The 24,784-nt window shown below is 47.0% G+C and overlaps 1 protein-coding gene across 1 annotated transcript in view; it reads right to left on the bottom strand.

Moving 5' to 3' along the window:
- The window catches only part of GARS (glycyl-tRNA synthetase), a 41,336-nt gene that overhangs the window by 1,447 nt on the left and 15,105 nt on the right, over positions 1-24,784 (bottom strand). Inside the window, exons 4-16 of the mRNA XM_018568965.1 lie at positions 21,960-22,101; positions 21,192-21,280; positions 20,877-20,953; positions 19,317-19,462; positions 16,470-16,619; positions 15,004-15,166; positions 14,263-14,427; positions 12,435-12,542; positions 10,948-11,093; positions 9,034-9,119; positions 5,437-5,546; positions 2,365-2,458; positions 497-687 (exon numbers count right to left, since the gene is read on the bottom strand). Coding sequence (XP_018424467.1) covers positions 497-687; positions 2,365-2,458; positions 5,437-5,546; positions 9,034-9,119; positions 10,948-11,093; positions 12,435-12,542; positions 14,263-14,427; positions 15,004-15,166; positions 16,470-16,619; positions 19,317-19,462; positions 20,877-20,953; positions 21,192-21,280; positions 21,960-22,101 — 1,667 coding nt within the window. The remainder of the gene's footprint in view (positions 1-496; positions 688-2,364; positions 2,459-5,436; positions 5,547-9,033; positions 9,120-10,947; positions 11,094-12,434; positions 12,543-14,262; positions 14,428-15,003; positions 15,167-16,469; positions 16,620-19,316; positions 19,463-20,876; positions 20,954-21,191; positions 21,281-21,959; positions 22,102-24,784) is intronic.

The following is a 24,784-nucleotide window of genomic DNA, read 5'->3' as shown; positions in this document are numbered from 1 at the left end:
CAATCCTGGGGCATCCAATGACCCCCCCCCCCCCATGGTTGTGTCATCTAGTGACTCCTAGAATGCCCTGTGCACCTCTCTGACACCCGTGTCTTCACCTAGTCACTGGCAAGTTCTGCAACGTATGGTTCGCTATGCTCCATCTCTCTACCCTCATGTACACTCTAGCAATCGCTTGGACTGTCCTTACCTCAGGTGGACAGACCCAGTGTCTATGACATCAAAATAATACAGTTAAAATCGGAACAGGAGGTAAAGGGAATCTTCCAATGGGAACAACTGTTCTAGGAAAATCTGTCTAAGAGGGGATGTTGCGGACTTGTGAGACAGATGTCTCTCACTTCCCAATGGGACACAGACAACAGTATTAAGACGACTTAAATATGATTAAGTCATAACAAGTAATTTAGAAGTCACTTTACTGAAGCCAGCTCCGTAGCAGATGGACTGTATTGGTTGATATGTTGACTGCAATATAACAAAGAGATGGGCATACCTCGGCTCGGATTTGCCGCATTGTGTCCCGATCTCTAAGTGTCGCGGTGTGTGGAGTGCGGTTCACCGTATCAAAGTCTATTGTGATACCAAAGGCTACACCGATCTCATCTGTCCGAGCGTAACGGCGGCCAATGGATCCAGAGGAGTCATCCACTTTGTGTGACACTCCATTCTTGGTTAAAGCTTCAGCTGCAGAGAAAAAAGGACAAAAATCAGCAATTTTGCACAAGAAATCGGAGACAAACCAGTCCAGATACATTTATAACATACAATCATTCACAAAACTGCACGATACTATACAGATGTGACAAAACCTTACTGGATATGATCCAAGTAGCAGCGTGCCCCTGTATTTCTGGGAACAGCCGGTGTGTCAAAGTGTCATTGTTCCAAGATTGCAAGTGTCAGCATGTCATCATTATGGGATCTGAAGTCTCAAAATATATTTTTAGGACATGGGTTATTTTCCTGGAACTCCAGGTGCCAGTGCATAACTGTGGAACTCAAATATGTCAGTGTATAAGTATCCTGGGACCTCAAATTTTACTGGCACTGCAAGTATCAGTATCACCACTAAGGGACCCCCAACTGTCACTGTGTTACAACTCAAGAATTCCAGAGCCATGATGCATTAACTCCTGGGATATCATAGTGATGAGGCAGACGAAAGAGTGAGCATGTCATGGTTCTGGCACCACTAGTGTTTGTGTATCATTCATTTTCAACGCCCATGTGTCAGCAAATTATTGTTCTGGAGTCTAGAGCTTGGGTGTGCAAGGAACAATGCTCCAAAAGCAGAATGTATAAAGTCCAGATTCAGATGCATTCAGACACATATCACAAAAAGCTTTCAAGGATTCAAAGTGTCCCCCTTAATCAAGGCTTAGTACTGTTGAACAAAGTGTGTACTAGACTGAGAAGACTGGAGGTATCCTAAGGGGTAAAGAGCTCCACACATTCTGACGCTAGTTTGTGTCCTCCCGTTACCCGGAGAACTATGGGGAAAAGCCCTGACCCCATAGTTCTCCTTTAAGTCACACCAACCAATTGTGAGCTTCCAACCTTTAGGTAACAGTTTGGTGAAGGCCAAAGAATGACTGTTCACTGTGTACAAAGCCAGCTCCATAAAGACATAGTTTGAGGAGTTTCACGAGTGACCCACGACCTCAACACTAGTGAACACTTTTGGAATTAGTTAGAACACAGGTTTTGAGTCGGGTCTTCTCATCCAACATCTGTACCTGACCTCATAAATGCTCCTTTGGCAGCATGGACACAAACTCCCACAGACACACTGCAAAGTCTAGTGTAAAGCCTTCCCAGGAGAGTGGCGGCGGGGATTACTTGGCAACTCCATATTAATGGCCATGGTTCTGGAACAGATGTCCAACAAGCGTATATGGGTGCCATGGACAGGTGTCCACCAACTTTTGATCACAGAGCAAAGGTTAATTCAAACCTAACATACAGTGTATCCACTCATTAGACCTTGTAATGAACTTGTATTATAATATATTTCAGTAACCACCCCTCCAACCCACTACCTGCCATGCTCTGCCCCCCTCTGCACTCACACAGTAAAAGGATCAATCATGTAAGAAGGGGTAAGTGGTACCTGTATGTGTGCAGTGAGTGGTAGCAGCTATCATTAGGATACAATTATTCAGGGTGAGGATTCAAACTTAGGCAGATACAAACCCAGGCCCACCAACCCCCAGTGGCACTCTTTCATCCAGTCACTTGGTCCTGGCACTGTGTCTCCCTGCTCATCGGGGTTCACAAAAGTAGCAAAAGAGCCTAACACACCAGCTTGATTCTGATCTAGAACCAAAGTAATAAAATATGAAATGTGTGCAGTGAACTTACATAATTCCTTCACAAAAGGCATGAATTCCTGATTCTGGCTCAGAGGGAGAACTGAACACTTGTATGGCGCTACAATTGCTGGAAAGCTGAAGTACTACAATGAACAAGAGAAAAAAACAACAACATTTATTTAGAACATTCACCATTTAAAAACCACACAGAGCAACTATCAAAAAAAAATGAGTGTCCTTTGCGATCAGACACCGGGCAACAATAGGAAGTACAATAGATTTTCTATTAAAATGCTGGATTGACATTTGTTCACTGTGAGATGCACTTTGTTAGAGCACCCCATTTATTAATGAGTTGTCAATGCAGATGACCCTTTTTTGGCAACTCAACACATGGCTGCTCTGCGGTGCATTTGTCAATGTTGCACAGTGCCTTGGGGTGCCATCTACCCCGCACCAGGACATGTGCACTTTGCACATTACTGCAAAGCACAAGCGAGAATGGGCCCCAAAAAAGGGTACAATCATAAAAACATAAAAGACAGGTGGCATCTATATAAAGGGAATCAGGACCTCTTACCTCCTACTGGGGATCCCACTAGTGATAATAAAGATCTATATAGAGGAATCAGGACCTCCTTCCTCCTGCTGGGAATCCCCCTAGTGATAATAAAGATCTCTATAGAGGAATCAGGACCTCCTTCCTCCTGCTGGGAATCCCCCTAGTGATAATAAAGATCTCTATAGAGGAATCAGGACCTCCTTCCTCCTGCTGGGAATCCCCCTAGTGATAATAAAGATCTCTATAGAGGAATCAGGACCTCCTTCCTCCTGCTGGGAATCCCCCTAGTGATAATAAAGATCTCTATAGAGGAATCAGGACCTCCTTCCTCCTGCTGGGAATCCCCCTAGTGATAATAAAGATCTCTATAGAGGAATCAGGACCTCCTTCCTCCTGCTGGGAATCCCCCTAGTGATAATAAAGATCTCTATAGAGGAATCAGGACCTCCTTCCTCCTGCTGGGAATCCCCCTAGTGATAATAAAGATCTCTATAGAGGAATCAGGACCTCCTTCCTCCTGCTGGGAATCCCCCTAGTGATAATAAAGATCTCTATAGAGGAATCAGGACCTCCTTCCTCCTGCTGGGAATCCCCCTAGTGATAATAAAGATCTCTATAGAGGAATCAGGACCTCCTTCCTCCTGCTGGGAATCCCCCTAGTGATAATAAAGATCTCTATAGAGGAATCAGGACCTCCTTCCTCCTGCTGGGAATCCCCCTAGTGATAATAAAGATCTCTATAGAGGAATCAGGACCTCCTTCCTCCTGCTGGGAATCCCCCTAGTGATAATAAAGATCTCTATAGAGGAATCAGGACCTCCTTCCTCCTGCTGGGAATCCCCCTAGTGATAATAAAGATCTCTATAGAGGAATCAGGACCTCCTCCCTCCTGCTGGAGATCCCCATAGTGATAATAAAGATCTATATAGAGGAATCAGGACCTCCTTCCTCCTGCTGGAGATCCCTCTAGTGATAATAAAGATCTATATAGAGGAATCAGGACCTCCTTCCTCCTGCTGGGGATCCCACTAGTGATAAATAAAGATCTATATAGAGGAATCGGGACCTCCTTCCTCCTGCTGGGGAGCCCACTAGTGATAAATAAAGATCTATATAGAGGAATCGGGACCTCCTTCCTCCTGCTGGAGATCCCTCTAGTGATAATAAAGATCTATATAGAGGAATCGGGACCTTCTTCCTCCTGCTAGAGATCCCTCTAGTGATATCTAAAGATCTATATAGAGGAATCGGGACCTCCTTCCTCCTGCTGGAGATCCCTCTAGTGATAATAAAGATCTATATAGAGGAATCAGGACCTCCTTCCTCCTGCTGGAGATCCCTCTAGTGATAATAAAGATCTATATAGAGGAATCAGGACCTCCTTCCTCCTGCTAGAGATCCCTCTAGTGATATCTAAAGATCTATATAGAGGAATCGGGACCTCCTCCCTCCTGCTAGAGACCCCTAGTGATAATAAAGATATATATAGGGGGAATCAGGACCTCTTGCTGGGCATTCTTTTAATGATGCACCCCTGAATGCCATTTGCTTTCCTCACTGCCAGACCACACTGTTTGCTCAGTACACCCAATATTGTAACATTAGCTGGATTTTCATTTTTGACTAACCCTCTCAATACTAATACTGAACCACTAAATCAACCTTAGAAGGTAGACTGGGAACGGCTGGTGCCTTTCACTTGCTAAACGTCTGCTGTAAGGTGACACAGGAGTCCCCAAAAATCCAGAAGTATGTAATTCTTCCTTCTAGAATAGCCGACGCTGAGGACTGCCCCCACCCAATGCGCAATTGAATGCAAGGCGGTTCTTGTTAGGTTACCAACACCCATCTGTGCATAGCAGGAAGTGGTGGGGGCATTCCTCAGCGAATATGCATACTTCAAGCACCCAAAGACCTGACTAGTTCCATCAGAAGTTAGATTAGCAGATCACTTTTAGAGCCAAATCAACTTTTTATACCCATTTTTATTTTCACTCCATAACGTTTTGCACTTCCAGTGGGAAATCTTATAAAATGTGGCATTTTCCTTCCCTTGGTGCAAAGCAGAAAGAGTTTCCGACTACTCTAGTGACCTATAAGAGGATCTGACCCTCTCAGAGGAGTTAAAAGGCCACTCATGTGTGCCTAGAAAATTAGAGTAAGAGTGGCTCATTCATTTATAAACAGCAAAAGGGGAATTTCACTGCCAGTGCATTAAACTAATTCCCCAGATCGGAAACTGCATGCTGCCACATCTGATTCATGAACTTGTACTGATTTGCTTGGCCCCATGTGCTGGTTTGGCTGTTCATACATTAATGAGCTGCATGCCATTTCTTTAGCTAAAATGTAAAGTAGCACAGACTAGTTAACACCACCGATTAGCCTAAAGATGAGCATAAAGGAGGGGGGAGAAGTGGAAGATGTTCTTGCTGAATGCCAGAGGCTTTAACAAATGGACGGATGATTAAACCCGACCGCATGCCCACTAAATGGAATAAACTGCCACGGAGTGATTTAGTTTTTTTTTTAATACAACGCCGGCGGAGATGTTCTTACCGTCCTCTGCTCATCTCCTTGTCGGACTTGGAATGTGTGTTCGAAAATGGTGTACATGATCCTCCCGAGACCAAATGAGGGTTCAATCACATTCGGCACGATTTCCTCAACTGGAAGAATCCCAGAAAAAAAAAAGTATTAATCAAATGGTGAGATGAGAAATTTCTATGGAAGCACAAAATTCACAGACCAGATGAGGGCTCAATTCCCACAAGGATAAGAGAGTCTTTAAGTGACACTAAACTCAGGTGTTAAATCTTAAAAATACATTCAAGTACCCAGCTGCGTCACAAGGGGGGTGCGGCCCGCACCCGGGTGACACCAAAATGATCGACGAGTACTCGCCCAAATACTCGGCATCGGCACCTACACTAGTATTGGTATCAGTGCATCCCTACTGGTTTGCCATCTCTACTCTGGCGATTTAGGAACATGTCACACCTTCAGCCATGTAAATTGAAGGGTTAACACGCTTGCAGACTTCCTGACATCAAGGATGTGATTACTGTATAGAACTAGAAGAGGGAGGTTCCATGACTTCCACACCTCCCATCTGGTTCTTGGCCACTCAACATCTACACACTCCATGGTGATTGGAATTGGATGTCTGTGGTACTTTAATGGATTTCAAATTCTGGGTATTTGATAAGGTATCAGGTAGCCGGGCGGCGAGTCATTAGACGCTGCTTGGTGTTCCCGAGGTGGAACGTTCCTCACTCAAGGGTGTAGCCTGACCACTGACAACTGAACACTTATTCCACAAATGAGAGGAAGACATTTCAAACCGGGAGAGAAGCTCATACAAGGAAGGGAAGGCTGGAGTCCGGGAGTGAAGCTCATACAAGGAAGGGAAGGCTGGAGTCCGGGAGTGAAGCTCATACAAGGAAGGGAAGGCTGGAGTCCGGGAGAGAAGCTCATACAAGGAAGGGAAGGCTGGAGTCCGGGAGTGAAGCTCATACAAGGAAGGGAAGGCTGGAGTCCGGGAGTGAAGCTCATACAAGGAAGGGAAGGCTGGAGTCCGGGAGAGAAGCTCATACATACAAGGGAAGGCTGGAGTCCGGGAGAGAAGCTCATACTAGGAAGGGAAGGCTGGAGCCCGGGAGAGAAGCTTATACAAGGAAGGGAAGGCTGGAGTCCGGGAGTGAAGCTCATACTAGGAAGGGAAGGCTGGAGTCCAGGAGAGAAGCTCATACTAGGAAGGGAAGGCTGGAGTCCAGGAGAGAAGCTCATACTAGGAAGGGAAGGCTGGAGTCCAGGAGAGAAGCTCATACTAGGAAGGGAAGGCTGGAGTCCAGGAGAGAAGCTCATACTAGGAAGGGAAGGCTGGAGTCCAGGAGAGAAGCTCATACTAGGAAGGGAAGGCTGGAGTCCAGGAGAGAAGCTCATACTAGGAAGGGAAGGCTGGAGTCCAGGAGAGAAGCTCATACTAGGAAGGGAAGGCTGGAGTCCAGGAGAGAAGCTCATACTAGGAAGGGAAGGCTGGAGTCCAGGAGAGAAGCTCATACTAGGAAGGGAAGGCTGGAGTCCAGGAGAGAAGCTCATACTAGGAAGGGAAGGCTGGAGTCCAGGAGAGAAGCTCATACTAGGAAGGGAAGGCTGGAGGCCGGGAGAGAAGCTCATACTAGGAAGGGAAGGCTGGAGTCCAGGAGAGAAGCTCATACAAGGAAGGGAAGGCTGGAGTTCGGCTTTAATTACTGCATGCAATCCTCGCTTCAAATCAAACTCCGGCTTTTTTAAAATTTATTTTCACTTAACAAAAGTGATGTGTGTTTTGGAGATGTAGACCTTGGACCTAATCGCCGGCAGTTTCCATGACGACTGCTAAAAGCCGTATTGGAACGTTGCCGCATATTCAAGGTTTCTCGGGCGCTGAATAGCAGCCGGTCCCGGGAACAGAATGCGACGCGCGTGGGATGCAGGTCAATGCAATTCACCGACTTATTCTTTTCACGGTTGGGGAATCTGATTGGCTGCGTTGTGCCGTACCCGAGGCTGGAAAACCGGCACAAGGACACAGTGGCCGGCGTGTGTTTGTGTCAATCTGCCCTGGAAGCGGAGTGCCAGGAACCTCTCAATCAACAGATAATGGAATATACAGAGAGGATAAATAATGAGATGAATGCGCACAATGAAGAGTGTGGACTAGAAAACATCACCGAGCACAATAATAAATTCATAAAACAGAAACCTTCAAGGCTTATCCCAGCAACTCGGTGATGGTTTAACCACTGAAATGCCACAACCAAGCGTGTTGTTCCACAATGGCCTTTCAAAAGGTCACTTCAATGGTGATGGACAATTCAGAAGGACAACAAACTCAAGAATGAGATCTATGTTGACCAGAGTGTACAACTTGCATTGGTTCTTACCGCTGTGCTTGCTCACCTGGACTGGAAGTAAAGAGTAACCTCCCCATCAGGGGCACAGATAGGGAAGCTGACGGAGGTCCTACAGTAGACGTGAACCCTAAATGAAAGACTGTGAAGGTCCTCATGTGTCCCAGTCGTGGTATAGCTAGTTACATTCAGCTGGACTTGTTCTGTAATGTTGAAGACGTTCTCTAGTTTTTCTGAACCACTTCTTCAGTTCCTTTTTTCCATAAAAAGGTACCACAGACACCCAATTCCAATCAGCATGGAGTGTGTAGATGTGGAATGGCAGGTGTGAAAGTTGTGTAACCTCCCTGTTCTAGTTCTATAAATCACATCCTTGAAGTCAGGAAGGTGTTAACCCTTCAATTTACATGGCTGAAGGTGTGAAATGTTGCCAAATCACCAGAGTAGAGATGGTAAACCAGTAGGGATGCACCGATACTACTATCTGTGCCGATACTAGTATCGGTGCCGATACAGAGTATTTGGGCGAGTACTTATACTTGCCCAAATGATGCCAATGCCTATCCCGATGCTGGAACTTCCGGTATCAGGAAGCTGGGCGTCGAGTCATTACAAGCTACAAGGTTTCCCGATTGGCCGAGAAGCCGGCTTCATGCTCCCTCGTCACCTCGGCATGGAGCTGGCTTCCTGGCCAATCAGGAACCCGGCTCCACGCTCCCTCGTCACTTGGTCACAATCAGGAAGCTGGGCGGCGTGTAATGACTTGCTTCCCAACTTTCCATTTGGTCAGGAAGCTGCCCAATCAGGAAGCCGGGTGGCAAGTCAATAACACCCACCCCCTCCCCCCGGCTTCCTTATTTGCCAGAAAGCCAGCTCCATGCTTCATCACCTGGTGACAAGGGAGCATGGAGAAGGCTTCCCAGGTAATTGGGAAGCTGAACGACGAGTCATTGCGCGCCACCCAGCTTCCTTAATGGGACTTCCAATATCGGTATTGCTGAGTACTCCTGCGACGAAGAAAACAGACGCAAACCCTTTGATAAATTCCCCTATAGTATGAAACGATTGCACCAATTGGCAAAAATACGAAAACATTTGAATAAAAACAGGTAAACAAGCAGAATTCACAATGCCACACGTGTGAATGAGCATCAATGGGCTGTCCTATGCATGTCATAGACACTCCTGCAGCAGTTCCATCCTTCCTGTACATTGTGAATGGGGCCTTAAAGTAATAAAGGCAGTAAGGAAAAGTCATTACCGTGTATCGTTTTCTGAAACTTCTTCACGCTGACCATATCCTTTGTCAGCAGGAAAGTCTTCCCTTCTGTCTCTATAGTGAATTCCCTGCAGGAGAACAGACCAGTTGAGGTTCATATGATATTTTAGCAGTAAAGTGTCAGATACAATCATAGCATAGCCTGCCTAGCAATGCTCGCTCCTTCACACTATCTGCGAGCAACGCATTCTGATATTTGCATACAACTCCTCCCAAGATACAGCCCACTGCTTGCATCAGAGCTGAAGGCTTTTGAGAGGAGTACTGACACAGGGTTCTGTAATGTTTTCAGGAAGCCATGTACTGCACCCTGCCAGCCCCTCCCACCAGCAATGATCTGCCTGCATTGTACAAAGAAGCACAGAGGTCCATCACTGGAACAATACTAAGGTTTAATGAGAACAGAAAGGATTTTACAATGTCATCATCATGTTGATGGGGGGGGAGAGAGCAGGCAAAATATTAGCAGTTTGAGCTTCAGCCTTGCAACACTTGTTTCTTTCAGCACCACTGTAAAGAAATCAAGCGAATTATGTGAAAAGGAGACTAGTGACACCTGCTGGCTGGATAGTGAACTGCACAACATGCAATATTTGTTCTTCACGGCCACTTTGCTAGTCTAGACCCTTGGTTCTCAACAGGTGGGTCACGACCCTGTGTTCAGTTGGTCGCCGCATGCCTTGCACTTTTCTAGGTGAAAGGCTCCTCAGCCTCCCCCTAGCGCAGCACTGTCATTTCTCACGCCAAACAGCCATTCAAAATATGCTGCCCAGCACCAAGTGTCATCTTGAGGTGGGATGGCTACAAGGGAGCTCCATTCATACATGCATTGCTTTCAGCTCCCTCACATGTCGTGTAGAGGTGCCTGGACCGGAGTGGCATCACATTCTGGCTCACGGCACCTCTACAGGGTGCACAAGGGAGCTGTACCAGCAATGCACATATAGATGGAGCTCTGTCACAGCACAGCAGCCCACACTGGACCCCAGGCTGAGGATCCACTCCAGTTCTCGTAAGGTAGGGAGACCCAAAAACAGTTCGATTGCCCGCACCAGGCGCACAGTACCGCAATGCCGTGAGTACCATTGCAGTGCGATTTGGGTTGCGACTTAATGACCAAGGAAATGTGGGTCCTGAGGTTGAGAGACACTGGTCTAGACCCTTGATTCTCAACTGGTGGGTCGTGACCCAAAAGTGTGTCGCGACCCCATGTTCAGTGGGTCACCGCATGTCTTCCACTTTTCTAGTTTTGAGGCTCCTTAGCCTCCCCATAGTGCAGCACCGTCCAGCCATTCAAAATATGTTGCCCAGCGCCGAGTGTTGACTTGTCGAGGAGGGGTGGGCTGGGGGTATGGCTGCGAGGGAGTTCCGCTCATACCTGCATTGCTTACAGCTCCCTCGCATGTCCTGTAGAGGTGCCTGGACTGGAGTGACATCACATTCTGCCTCCCGGAACCTCTACAGGGCGCGCATAGGAGCTGTACAAGCAATGCACATATGGATGGAGCTCCATCACAGCAGCCCACACTGCCGTGCGTTCCATTGCAGTGCGATTTGGGTCGCGACTTAATGATCGAGGACAAATGTGGGTCCTGAGGTTACACAGGTTGAGAACCACTGCTCTAGACCATAATAAATCAAAGACTGATGTCAGATGTCACCCAGGCACAACAACCACTTCCCTCATGGGCATCACTCCCTTACTGGCCCTGTAGATCACTAGAGAGCGACAGAGAAGCAGGCCACTAGTCTGGCCAGTAAGGGAGCGATGCCATAGTAGAAGGTAAGTATGTAGCCCGTTATCAATGCGCTCTCTGGTGAGCTGACATGAGCCAAAGAACGATAAAAAGGAACAAACATCGCTAGACGTTCCCTTGAAATAAAGACCACGCTCACCCTTTATCCTGTAGTAGCTGCTCCATCTCCGTGACGTAGCGTTCGTCACAAATCGCGAGGTACTCCATCACCAGCTTGGCGTCCTTCTTGTACGCTTTGCCGATTGCTCCCTTATTGGCCTCAAACTGGACGACGTTTACGGTTTTGTGCAATGGAGTTAAGGAATGGCGGTTTGAAAAGAAAAGATGTGATAAAACGTATGCAATCTGTAAATAAACGTACAGGGGGCGGGGCCACAGATCATTACACATGTATACACGGAGCTGACCACTCATCTCAGAGACAGTAAAAACAATGGAGTGTCTCTTTTATTGGGGATACCAATCACATTCCATACAAGAGACCAACAGAGCGCATCCAGAAATCTGCAGAAGAATACAATCTGTTGACGATGGTATCAGTGCTAGTTCACACCAGCCCCAGCGCGTTCCCGCCACAATTCGGTGCCAGAACACACTGGATTGCATTCCGGGCAGGGGGCGTGCCTGTGGCGCCTTTGACTTCAATGCACCACCACGCCCGCTCCCGTCCCAGAACGTAGTGAGCCGGCCGGGATGCGATCCAGTGCGTTTCCGGCACCGAATCATGCCGGCGCGCACTGGGGCTGGTGTGAACTGGCCCTTAAAATAGAACTATGGCTTCCCATTGCAGTAAATAATAATAAATAAATACTGATGTTACACTGCCATCTACAGGTCATATACTGGGACATCGATATGTACCAAGAAAAGTCTGGAGACATGGAGATCATTTTAATTTTTGTTTAACCCTATAGGGCCTGTGCACCCCCCCACTATTTACATAAAGAGCCTATAGGTGATGCACACGAACACAACTACACCTCCCAGGGGCACTATTTAATACTATCACGGAATAAATAAACAAACTTCGATCTCAAGTAGAGAACGATACTAAGCACACAAACCAATACACCCCAAAAAGCTACTTTATTAATAAAAAAATAAACCTCTATTAAAATATAAAAACCCCATGTCTGCCGCTACTCCATCAGAGACAAAGGCGAAAGAATTTAGAGAACACAATGCAATTATTTGCAGGTTTAAAGGTGAGAATGATAACAGAGAGTTAAAAGGAGAATTTTGGGGTTAGGGGTTTTCCCCATAGTTCTCCTTAGGGTAACGGGAGGACATAAACTAGCGTCCTCCTGTGACCCAAAGCTCAGTATACCGCGAGCTACAGCTCCCAGCATACTGAGACGCCGCAGCCGGGACAGATCCAGACAATCCTGTCTGGATCCACCCAGCTGCGTGAGTGACAGCTGGCTCTGCCTATCTAGAGGAAGAGCCAGCTGTGCCCGCCCCCTCCCCCGTCCGTTCCGCCAGTCAGCACTGGAGGATCGGCCAGAGGAGGAGGGGATCCCTGCAGGGAGCCGTGAGTGACAGTCATATAAGTAAACCGTGGGGAGCAACTGATCACAGAGGCACAAAATCAGACACTTGTCCTAATGGGAAGCTCAGAAAGGATATGGGTTCTTTAAGAGGCTTCTCGGCCGCAAGCACAACCTTTGTGGCCCTGGCGTGGCAGGAAAGATCGTAGCATGAGCGGTCCGCACAGCCGACGATCTCTATCCAGCCCTGAAAGAAAAAGGGAAACAGCAGCAAGCAGAAAAACATTAATACGCAGAAAATACAAAATTTAAAGTGGAACTTCACCCCCCTTTCCCTAAAAAGAACATCAGCTTGCAGCTCTGCATAGTGATACGAAAATCATCTCACATTCATTAGTTACATTTTTCATTTACTTACCAATTACTGTTTTTCCACTTCCTGGTCCTCTTGGGCATTAGTGATGTAATCTATGCCCAAACGTTGCATCCTGGGAAGGTTACATCAGCAGAGCATTGCTGGGAAATCTCACAAGATCTCAGGGAAAGGTGTTTTCCTCCCCTGAGATGATGTGCATGGTCACATGTGCTAGAGTTCCAGGAAGTAAAGGGAGATATATTAATCTGCCCTTAGTAAAAATGGCCACCATGAGAAGAATGGGGAACAAGAGAGAAACTTTCAAACTTATCAAGGACTGCAATTGATCTGGTCCCTGTCTATCTTCCGTCGTGTTGAACTACAAGTCCCAGAACATTCAGGACTGTGTGCAATCTAGAGGCTTGGAGCCAAACATGTACCCCCTCCCCATGCAAAACTACAAGTCCCAGAACATTCAGGACTGTGTGCAATCTAGAGGCTTGGAGCCAAACATGTACCCCCTCCCCATGCAAAACTACAAGTCCCAGAACATTCAGGACTGTGTGCAATCTAGAGGCTTGGAGCCAAACATGTACCCCCTCCCCATGCAAAACTACAAGTCCCAGCACATTCAGGACTGTGTGCAATCTAGAGGCTTGGAGCCGAGCATGTTCCCCCCTCCCCATGTGGAACTACAAGTCCCAGCACATTCAGGGCTGTGTGCAATCTAAAGGCTTGGGGCTGCAGAATGTATCCCCCCCATGCTGAGCTACAAGCCCAAGCATATCAGGGACTGGATGCAATCTGGACATCTGTAGCCAGTGCTTGCAACCCTTATGCCTGCACCCCTCTGTTGAACTACATGTCCCAGCATACAATCTGAGGTCACAAATCCTGCCTAATGAAGGGACCCAGAAACGTTGCAATGTGACAAGATGTGTGTGCATCAATAAAATGATCACTGCTTGAAGATTTAACCACGGTGTGCTGGTGACACACTTTACTACTTGGTCACATGTCCTAGTCACATGTGCCAGAGTTCCAGGAAGTAAAGGGAGATATATTAATCTGCCCTTAGTAAAAATGGCCGCTGTGAGAAGAATGGGGAGGAAAAGAGAAATAAGGAATGTAAAGAATAAAAAGCAGACAATTATCTAGAAGTATCTGTCTGCAGATTGTCATTACTAAACATTTCTAAAGGTGTCTTTGTTGTCATTTTAAAGAGAAGGGTGAAGTTCCTCTTTAACATCTGTGAAAGATACACGTCATTCTTTTCTATATTCTACAAACCAGATCTGAATTTAATTTTTTTGGCTCTTCAGCATAAAAGATGATCAAAAAATATACATAACGGATTCATTTCTAAACCAAGTATCACAGCGCTGATGTACTGATGGATATTGGAGCGCCTGCAGTTTCATCTGCCATCCAGTAGGTGGCTCCATTTCCCCATCAGAGCAAAAAACAGCCCAAAAATCTGCAGATTTCCCCGAAAAGCCGGCGTTAGGCTAAAACCAATTGTTGCTGTGATAAGGAAAAGGACAGAACAGAAACAATACAGACCGGCAGATTGGAAGCGAGAGCCGCTCAGCAAACACTTCCTGATACTTACATACGAAGTTTTGGTCTCGGCGTCCCAGCAGTCACAGGCGTAATGCGCCATTTCGTTTTCCATGTGTTGCCGGAACCGCAGCTTCTCCGGTGACACGCCGACTTTTGTGAGGTATAAGTAGATTCTTCCTATGAAGTATCCCAGGACTGAGTTGTTGATCACACCCTGGAGACCAGGGAAAAAAAGCAAAATGCTAATGAAATGATCAAATAAAATCTTTCCATACCTTATGCTATACCCAGTGATGCCATCACCGAGTCTCTCATTCTCTATGCAATGCAGGCAGATCATGGCGGGTGGGAGGGGCGCTGTATATAATCTTCCTGAAAACATCACAGCACCCTGCCTCACTACACCTCTCGAGAACCCTCAGCCTTGATGCAAGCAGTGGGTTGGCTTTTAGGAGGAGTTGTGCAGCTTTCTAATACACATAGTGAGAAGACGTGTGTGCAGTGACATCAGAGGAAGCCATTACAGTCCAGGAGAGGAGCTGGTCGGGAAGGCCGGAGTTCAGCTTTAACCTAAAAATTCAGTTACTGATTCTGGGAGGGTGCGGACCTTCCACTACATGCAAAGAATTGGAGAATGTTTCCAAATCAGCTCTGTTGTCCTAGATTGTTCACTTCTCCGGCCTTCTCCAAACTCTTCACCCTTCTGTGAATAACCCTGCAAGAATGTCACAGCTCCTTGAAACAAGCAGAACTCCGCTGAACATGGCTGCCCTGAGCCTAAGTGACATACCTGCTCCACAGCGTCGCCCAGCCTCATCTTATGTGCCGACTCTCCGCTGAGCTGCGCTTTGGAGGAATACAGCAGGATGTTCAGGTCTGCCACGTTCGGGAATTTGGGGTGATTCTTCTCATTGGGGTCGACAAAGTGCTCAATTTCTGCCATAGTGAATTCTCTGCAGGGGACACAAAACAAGCGGATCTCAGCAACAAATAGCCTTAAAGTCAGCAACTTGCACTGTGACATGTTTTACACTGTGCCCCATACATTCAGTCTGCAGCCTGTAGCCCATGCCTTACACCTTGCCATGTGCATTTAGTCTGCAGCCGCCCCTTACACTTTGCCAGGTACATTCAGTCTGCAGCCCATGCCTTACACTGGACTATGTACATTTAGCCTGCAGCCGCCCCTTACACTGTGCCAGGTACATTCAGTCTGCAGCTTGTGCCTTATACTGGGCCATATACATTCAGTCTGTGTGTTGCACTCTTCCACATACGGTCAGTCTGTAGTCCGTGCATTACACTGGGGCAGGTACATTCGGTCCGCAAGCCTGGGCCTTACACTGGGGCAGGTACATTCGGTCCGCAAGCCTGGGCCTTACACTGGGGCAGGTACATTCAGTGCACAAGCCTGGGTCTTACAGGGTGCCACGTACATTCAGTCCGCAAGCCTGGGCCTTACACTGGGCCATGTACATTCAATCCGCAAGCCTGGGCCCTACAATGGGGCAGATACAGTCAGTCCGCAAGTCTGGACCTTACACTGTGCCGTGTACAGTCTGTAAGCCTGGGCCTTACACTGGGGCAGGTACACTCGGTCTGCCGTTCACATTAATATTCACCTCCTTTAAAGTGGACCTTTACCCCCTTTCACTAAAAATCACATCAGGGTGCAGCTTTGCAAGCGGATATGAAATCGTCTTGCATTCATTGGCTAAACATTTTTTTTGTTTTTCCACTTCCTGGTTGAGTGCGGCACTGGAGATGTAGTCCTGGCCTCACGGATGCATCACGGGAAGGCTCATGGCCACTGTGAGAAGAACGGGGAGGAAAAGAAAAATAAGATACGCAAGTATCTGTTTGTGGATTGCCATTCCTAAAGATGCCTTTGTTGTAATTCTTAAGATAGTGGGGGGAAGTTCCTCTTTATAAAACAGTAAATACTTTACTTGTTACACTCCTTAATGAATGTCCCTTGTAGTGGGGGGTGCTCGCGTTTGTCGCGCGGTTCGCGTCGCGCGTTTTTACCGTGGGCTACTTGGCTGTATCCCAATGGAAACGCGAGACTTGTACTTCTTTGGGCGTAGGCCGTTTTGTATCGCGTTCGGACGGGCGGAAATACGGCAAGGTGTGAACCAGACCCATTGAATGCAATGGTATTTAGATGTTTGAGCGTTTTGTAGAGCGTTCGTCGAGCGTTGAACGCGCTACAAAACGCTCAGGTGTGAACCAGGCCTAAGAGAAACCATTACATACCGAACCCTGATAAGTCCTGACCGTGGAGAAATCTCATTTCTAAAAGAGTTCCCAATCTGAGCAGCAGCAAATGGAAGCTTTCCCTGATTAAATTCCAACAGCCGCTTGAAGTTGAGGAAGATTCCTTGTGCGGTCTCTGGTCGGAGATACCTGGAGGTGAGAGTTATAATGTTATTATTCAGGATTTAGACAATATAGTTATAACATGATTCAAGAGGGTTAGGAGGGCCCTGCTCCTGAGAGCTTACAATCTAAAAAGGGAGGGGACAAGTTATACGAAAGGTAGTAACTGTGTGGGGATGAGTTGATGGAGAAAGAAACGTTCAGCTGTTAGGTAGAGGTGGGATAATCTAGGGTTGCACAGATACCAAGTACAGTACTTGTTACTTTTGAGCTCCAAGACTAGACTAGAGAAAAATTCAAAAATTAAGACGCAGCTGTCATGTGTAAGCACACGGAGCTCCGGGGATTTGTACATCTCTGTTTTAATGTATGATTTTGTTTTTATAAATATAAATAAAGGGATGCACAGATACGAGTTTTGAGAGTACGAGTACTGGTACTTGCCGAATACATACAAGTACCGATACATTTTTGTTTATTGTCATGTGGCAGTTTTTCTAAAACAATACAGACTAATGATTTCAGGGCAGTGGTGGAGTTCCAGAGCCCGGTCCCAGCTGCAACCGCTGCAACCCTGGTAGTATCTGCACTGGTACTCGAAAAGTATCTGTGCATCCCTAGTCTTCACTGAACACACGAGAGTTTCCAGACAGCGCTAAAGGTGGACAGGGTAGGAGATGGGAGAGGGGCCACGAGGACGGTTCGGATGATAATTTGTGACAAGGTTCGCACTGTAGTTTGGGGTTGTGGATGGCTTTGTATGATGTTGTAGCATTTTGAATTTCATTTGTTGGGTGAGCAGAAGCTGGAAGAGGGCTAGGCAGAGAGGGATGACCGACACTGAGCAACTGGTAAGGCAGATGAGTCTAGCAGCAGCATTCAAGATAGCCTGTGCAAAGGTAGGCCAACATGGAGGGAACTGCAATAGTCAAGGCAGATCTGTGTCTGGAGGATAGCTGCAGTCAAAGATGGCAGGTCAGCAACAGTGACTCGGGAGACAGTTCAGTTTTCTTGCAATGCTGGGAGGGGGAATTCAGTTACCACCGGGGCCTCATCTGCATCATGTGTTCTTATATTATCTCTGCATGTATGAGGGCAGTGGTTCTCAACCTGTGTAACCTCAGGACCCACATTTGTCCTTGGTCATTAAAGGAGAACTATGAAGTGAGTGCTTTTCACTCACCTCATAGTTCTAGCCGATGTGTGACAACTGCCACAGGTCAGCTCAGTAGATCGGGAAGTGAGCGAACACATACCGTTGCTCGCTCACATCTCAATCCTGTCCCTGCAGAGAGCCGTGACTGTCACTCACGGCTCCCTGCAGGGATTTCCCCCCCCCCACCCCCTCCGGCGCTGACTGGCGGAACGGACGGGGGAGGGGGCGGGTACAGCTGTCTCTGCCTCTCACGCAGCTGGGTGGATCCAGACAGTGATGCCCGGCTGCAGCGTCTCAGTATACCGTGAGCTGTAGCTCGCGGTATACCGAGCTTTGGGTGACGGGAGGACACTAGTTTGTGTCCTCCCGTTACCCTTAGGAGAACAATGGGGAAAAGCCCAGGCCCCATAGTTCTCCTTTAAGTCGCGACCCAAGTCGCAATGGAATGCACGACATTAGGGTACCGCATGAACTAGTGTGGGCGTACAAACTGTGGGTGGGAGGTGCGTTTGGGGTACCATTCAAATAAATGGCAACGCAACACAACTCCCACACCAGAACGCACGGTAGGCGATTGCGTGGTACAGTTTAACACACTGTACTAGTGTGAACAGGCCCTCAAAAACACTGACATACATACACAATCTCACTTTTTTTTTTGTGGTTGTTGTGCCTGGGTGACATCAATCTTTGATTATTATGGTCTAGACCAGTGTCTCTCAACCTCAGGACCCACATTTCCTTGGTCATTAAGTCGCAACCCAAATCGCACTGCAATGGTACTCACGGCATTGCGGTACTGTGCGCCTGGTGCGGGCAATCGAACTGTTTTTGGGTCTCCCTACCTTACGAGAACTGGAGTGGATCCTCAGCCTGGGGGTCCAGTGTGGGCTGCTGTGACAGAGCTCCATCTATATGTGCATTGCTGGTACAGCTCCCTTGCTCGCCCTTTAGAGGTGCCGGGAACTGGAGTGGATCCTCAGCCTGGGGGTCCAGTGTGGGCTGCTGTGCTGTGACAGAGCTCCATCTATATGTGCATTGCTGGTACAGCTCCCTTGCTCGCCCTGTAGAGGTGCCGGGATCCAGAATGTGATGTCACTCCAGTCCAGGCACCTCTACACGACACGTGAGGGAGCTGCAAGCAAAGCATGTATGGATGGAGCTCCCTCGCTGCCATAGCCCCACCCATTATACCTCAAGCTGATACTCGGCACTGGGCAGCATATTTTGAATGGCTGCTTGGCGCGAGAACTGAGAGTGCTGCGCTAGGGGGAGGCAGAGGAGCCCCTTTCCTAACATAGTGGAAAGCATGCGGCGGACCCACTGAACACGTGGTTGCGACCCACTTTAGGGTCACGACCCACCAGTTGAGAACCAAGGTATTAGGGTATTCTCTAGGAACTTGTGTTTCTTAGCTTTTGATGAAACTATTCCATATCAATGGTCATAGTTTTGCAATGGGATGCCCAAGAGACTCATACAGGTGTAATGGTCAGGTTTCCCCAAACTTTTGGTCATAGTGTGCAAGAGTAATAAATAACACCGTTAGTACAGAGTAGGTTACACACCCTGTCATGTTGCCCCCAGGTCCAATGGAGGTCTTGAACATCAGATTGAAAGACACTGGAGGGGTGAGGTCGTTTAAGGTAATCGGGGACTTCACGTTGTATTTGACGAAGAGGTCTGCCAGGTCTTGTTGGCCATAATTGTCCATCTGTTTAAGAAAAATGAAATAAAATAAAAAATGTCAAACTCCACATTCGATACAAATACTATTCAGAAGGAGCAAAATGGAGACCCGATCATACAAAATCAGGGGATAGATCCAGTGCTGAGAACCAGAAATCTTGCTGCACACCTTACCGGAACATCCAAGATTCAATGCAAGCGCTTTCGGGGGCCTCAGGGGGTCCCCTTCATCAGGCTCAGAAGTACACATTACACAATTGTTGCCAATCTGAGCCCTGTACAGGGTGCAAACTATTATGCGAATGGTCGTATGAGCATTAAAACAAAAAGGTAGTATTTTAGTTATAGGAGAAGCTTGTTGGCTTGAGTAAGATTCATAAATGGGCACAGCAGGTGTGTAGACCCGCGAACCCGGGCACAGAGACCTCACCAATAGAGTCCTCAAGAGATAGAAAAGACTGTTGAGGGGTTCAACGCTCCATCATCTTCCAACACTGAAATATCAGTTTGGGTAAACTGATCCTTTCCCATGTTGAAAAATCTTTGCAGTCCAGCAAGGACCATCCCCTCATATTCAAAGAAACACTTTTCACATAAAAAGAAAACTTTGTGGAAGATCAAAACACATTGTGGGAGGATGAAAGCTTCCTGGTTGATCATTGGGTAACTAATGGAAGAGATTATTATTATAGAGGATTTATATAGCGCCAACAGTTTGCGCAGCGCTTTACAATATAAGGAAGACATTACAATCACAATACAATTCAAGACAAGATGGTAAGGATGCTCGTGCAGAAGGCTCTTCTTTTGTAAGGTCAGGAAGATTAACTAGTTGACATCCGGGGTGTTAAACCCCCTTCCCATCCAGGCCATTTTTCAGTATTCAGCGCTGCGGTACTTTGACTGACATTTATTCCGTCATGCAGCGCTGTACTGAAATGAATTTTATACCCTTTTTTGGGGACACATAGAGCTTTATTTTGGTGGTATTTAATCACCACTGGGGTTTTTATTTTTTAATATATTAAGGAAAAACTACAGATTTAAAAAAAACAAAAAAAAACAAAAAAAACAAAAACAGTTCCCCCTAGTTACCTTGCCCGATGGCTGTGGCTTCCCATGCTGGCTGCAGCCCGGTAAACATATAGCATCAGGCTGCCAGCATACTAACATCCTATAGACTTGAATGGGATGCTGCTCCTGCTAAATGGGAAGGTCTCATTCAAGTCTATGAGTTGCTAATGCACAGGTGTGGACTGCCCAGCCAGGCTGCAGCCACCATACAAGGCAAGTACAGACCTGCTGGAGAGAGAACCAAGATCTATAGAGCAAGGGGGCCTGGGGAAAACCTTCAGCAAACGTACAGGTATTTTAAAATCATGATGGCTGAGCCACCAATCGGATGTTTCCAGAAGACTTTGCCAGACGATGCCGCTCACCTGTGTTAACACACTGTCCATCTCTGCTTTCTTCTCTGCACTGCACTTTTTGTCAGACATTAGTTTCTGGAGATGAGCTGCCAAACAAACAACCTTGAGAATGAGTACAGATAAACTCTACAGTTCTATAAGAAAAAAAAAGGGGGGGGTATGGGTAAAGAGGGAAAGACAGTAGGGGAAGGACAGAAGAAGGCTCAGTCAATGAGAGGAGAAAAGGGGAGCGAGAGGAGAGCACATGCAATGAGCGGAGGGATCATTAAAGGAGGGAGGGGTGGCAGAGTGTTGTTCTTATAAGTGGTGGTTTTAACTCATCACCTTTTAGAAGATGGTCCGCCCGGAAGCATTCACCGTTCTTGACATCTTTCACCATAAAATCGGCAAACTTGTCAACGTGCCCAGATGTCCTAAAGTATAAACAGAGGGAGGGTGCTATGTGTAAGGAAAAAGCATTCATAAGATAACTGAATAGACATTGTGTATTAAATATATGAGGAAAACCTAGAATAACATATCAGTTCCCCAACTCCATGGACATCTCAGACACAGGTATGCAATACACCAGGCTGCAAGTTCAGCCCAATTTATAAAAAAAACTCACCTTAGTCCACCATTGACACCCATAGGGGGTATTGGTGACAACGTATTATAGAACAACTTTGAATTAAAACATAGTAACCGAATATGCTTCCACACAGGGCCAAGCTTCTCCAGTGCCCGGGGGGCCACAATTTTACAGGTGCTTTAATATGAATATTTCAGAACATTCTGGTATGTTGAGTTTTTCTGCCCCCTTACCTTCCACACCCTCTTACTGGCCAGTAAGGCTGCCCAGTCCAGTAACTGGGCAACAGGAACATGCAAAAACAGCAATTTAGCTTGCAACATTATGCCAAGCAATTCTGTCCTTGCCCTTCCTCTGGATTATTTTTAGTACTGGAGGGATGAGGACCTGGCAGGATTACAGATTATAAGAAGCTGGCAAGTGACTGCTCCCACCAGGGGCCACCCCAAATCAGAAATCAGTTTTGGGTGAACACAGGGTGCCCTGGATAACACAGGCAGCAGATGAGAACGAATAATTACTTAAGAACGGGCTCTGGTGTCAGCATAGTGCAGTCAATCTCCAGGATCTGCTCCTCCTGAATGAAGTGCTGTCTCCACGTCTGGATAACGTTATTTTTCAACGCACATCCGACAGGCCCGAAGTCATACAATCCGCTGACCCCTGCAACAGATAAATCAGTTACATTTTGATAAATCAACAATGCGCTTACGTTACCCAAATATGTGATGAGCAATATCTCAAAAACAGTTGTTGAATCCTCCAGGGTACTAAGCACATGTAGCACTTGGCCCTGTCATGGTGCAATAAAAGCACATCTTTGTGCTGGCTCTCGTTTGCACCCCAGGCTGAAGCCCAATTTATGGGTTTCCATGAGTGATTTACAGCACAACACTGTAGTCACCCCCTCCATGCACACCTTCATTGCCATAGAGCTGGATATTGTGTGTAGTGTGTTGTGTGTGTGTGTGTAGTGTGTGTGTGTGGTGTGGTGTGGTGTGGTGTGGTGTGGTGTGTGTGTGTGACCCTTCCCTTCCTGCCAGCCGTTTGGCAAGCCTGAATCACGTATCCATCACTTGGGTGAGGTTCTAGCAGCACTCTGGAATCTAAATGAATTCTAATTAGTTCACTCAAGAATAGGAAATGCATATTGAACAAAGCCAGTCATTTCTGCATCAGTTTGTGACTCAGTTTTACGTACAAACATCTCACACATAACAAGTATTTAGTTATTTGTATCCTTGCAAGCTGCATGGTGGTCGGGCAGCAATGGAGAAAGGGGGGCGCACTGTCGACCATCCTAGCTCAGCAGACACATCACCAGGGGCAGTAAGGCTGGCAAGGAAGGGCCTACATGTAGCTTGACATACTCCAGCCAGGAAATGAGGTGGGCTCTATATGACTTACTGCAGCGTCTAATGCCCCTGTTCTCTGATTTGATGAAGTGGCAAGGAGGGGCAGATGACATCATGATCTCCACCTCATCTAATCAGAGAATGCCTTGTTTTTATTGAAGGAAAACACAAGGCGTGCTCTGTATGATGGACGTGCAGGGCAAGCAAATTCCTTTGTTAAGTATGCAGAGGGGAAGCCCCTAGAGCCATCACTGTATGTAGCATCAACTATTACAGTGATTTTGAGCGGCCCGCCGATAGTTCAGATATGGATACTTACAATGAGTCATGCAGGACCAATATAAGTATCCATAAAGGATCATTCCCAGAGTTCTGGTTTAAGTATTAGTATTTCCAGTCTTCTTTTACAGGTTTGAGTCTTTGAAGGCGATTTATTCAAATAGAGGGTTTGCTTTAAAAGGAGAACTGTGGGGATAAGGCTTTTCCCCATAGTTCTCCTTAGGGTAACGGGAGCACACAAACTAGCGTCCTCCCGCCACCCTAGGCTCAGTATACCGCGAGCTACAGCTCACTATATACTGAGACGCCGCAGCTGAAGCGGATCTAGAGGCAGAGCCAGCTGTACCCGCCCCCTCCCCCCTCCGTTCCGCCAGTCAGCGCTTGTGGATCGAAGCAGGGAGGGGGGAATCCAGCCCCTCCCCCTGTCACGGCAGGGAGCCGTGACAGGATCGAGAGGTGAGCGAACGCCGGTATGTGTTCTCTGACTTCCCGATCTACTGAGCCGACCTGTGACAGTCTCATTGTTCCTGAAAAGGCGAGTTTGCATAGTTTGTTGTCACAACACACAGCTTGTTATAATCCCAGATTTATGAAATAAAAGTAATTATAGAGGGATCACACCACGGGGAGCCGCGGGTTCAATGTGCCACAGTATGAAACTAAGCTGTGATGGTAAATACTTCACAACAGAGGGCAGAGAACACTCCCCTTGTTCTCCATTATGAATACACCACATCTTTACACTACAAATCACTTCAATGCTTATCCCTGGAATTTATAGCGTCACAGGCACCCTTTAGAATTGTGTCCTGCCTCTGCACAACAAAATGTCAGAGCCTGTGACCAAGTCGTGCACCTAGCAAAAAGTTTCCCAGCACACTCACCAGCCAGCATGCAAAAAAACTTGTCTCACCGCTAAGGTTAAAAACAGAGGTTTAGATACACGTCTTCTGCTTGACTGATTTGGTGCAGTGACGCATGGGGGGGTCTAAGCTGCCGTTGTGATCTGTGGGGTAACTTGTGTGTCCCTGTGCCTTTAAGGGAGGTTGGGATTCCTCCTGACAAACCTGCACCCAATTTTATCTTTTGCCATATGTGCTCCAAGATGGAGACTCTCATAGTTTAGAGTTAGGACGGCACTATATAGAGGTGCCTTAGCGCGGCTTTCACATTATCTGCAGAAGACGTGTATCTAAACCTATGTTTTTAACCTGTTTTAGCGGTGAGACAAGTTTTTTTTGCATGCTGGCTGGTGAGTGGGCTGGGAAACTTTTTGCTATTACTGTTTAAAAGCCCTTCCTTGTGCACCTTGCTGTAAAGCTGATAACAAATTGATGAGTGCGTTTGCCATTTGTTTTGCAAGTCGTGTACCTGTCGGAAACATGTACATGAATTTGTCAGATGGAACCATGGGGAGGCGGCTGCAGCTCTAAGGCCCGAGTGTCTGTACCGTGAACGCTCTGTCCTGCATGCCTGTTCAGACCCCGGGCAACAGAGCGTCCTTTGTTGTTATAATGCTGTCAGCTGCACAATGCTCATAGTTGCTATGATGATATGCGGCCGACAGCTTCCTAGGAGCCAAAGAATTTCCTTTCATCTCCTCTGTGGTCACCAGGAGAGAAGTGAAGGTAACTTTTTCTCAGTAAGGACAAAGAAAGTAACTAAACTATACTGAAGTTCTTACTCGTATCAGAATACAGCAACAAAATATG

This window comes from Nanorana parkeri, unplaced genomic scaffold, assembly GCF_000935625.1.
Source record: "Nanorana parkeri isolate BGI_ZX_2015 unplaced genomic scaffold, ASM93562v1 scaffold1267, whole genome shotgun sequence".
Lineage (NCBI taxonomy): Eukaryota > Metazoa > Chordata > Amphibia > Anura > Dicroglossidae > Nanorana > Nanorana parkeri.
Note: the sequence above shows the minus strand (reverse complement) of the source record. Positions and strands in the feature narration are given on the sequence as shown.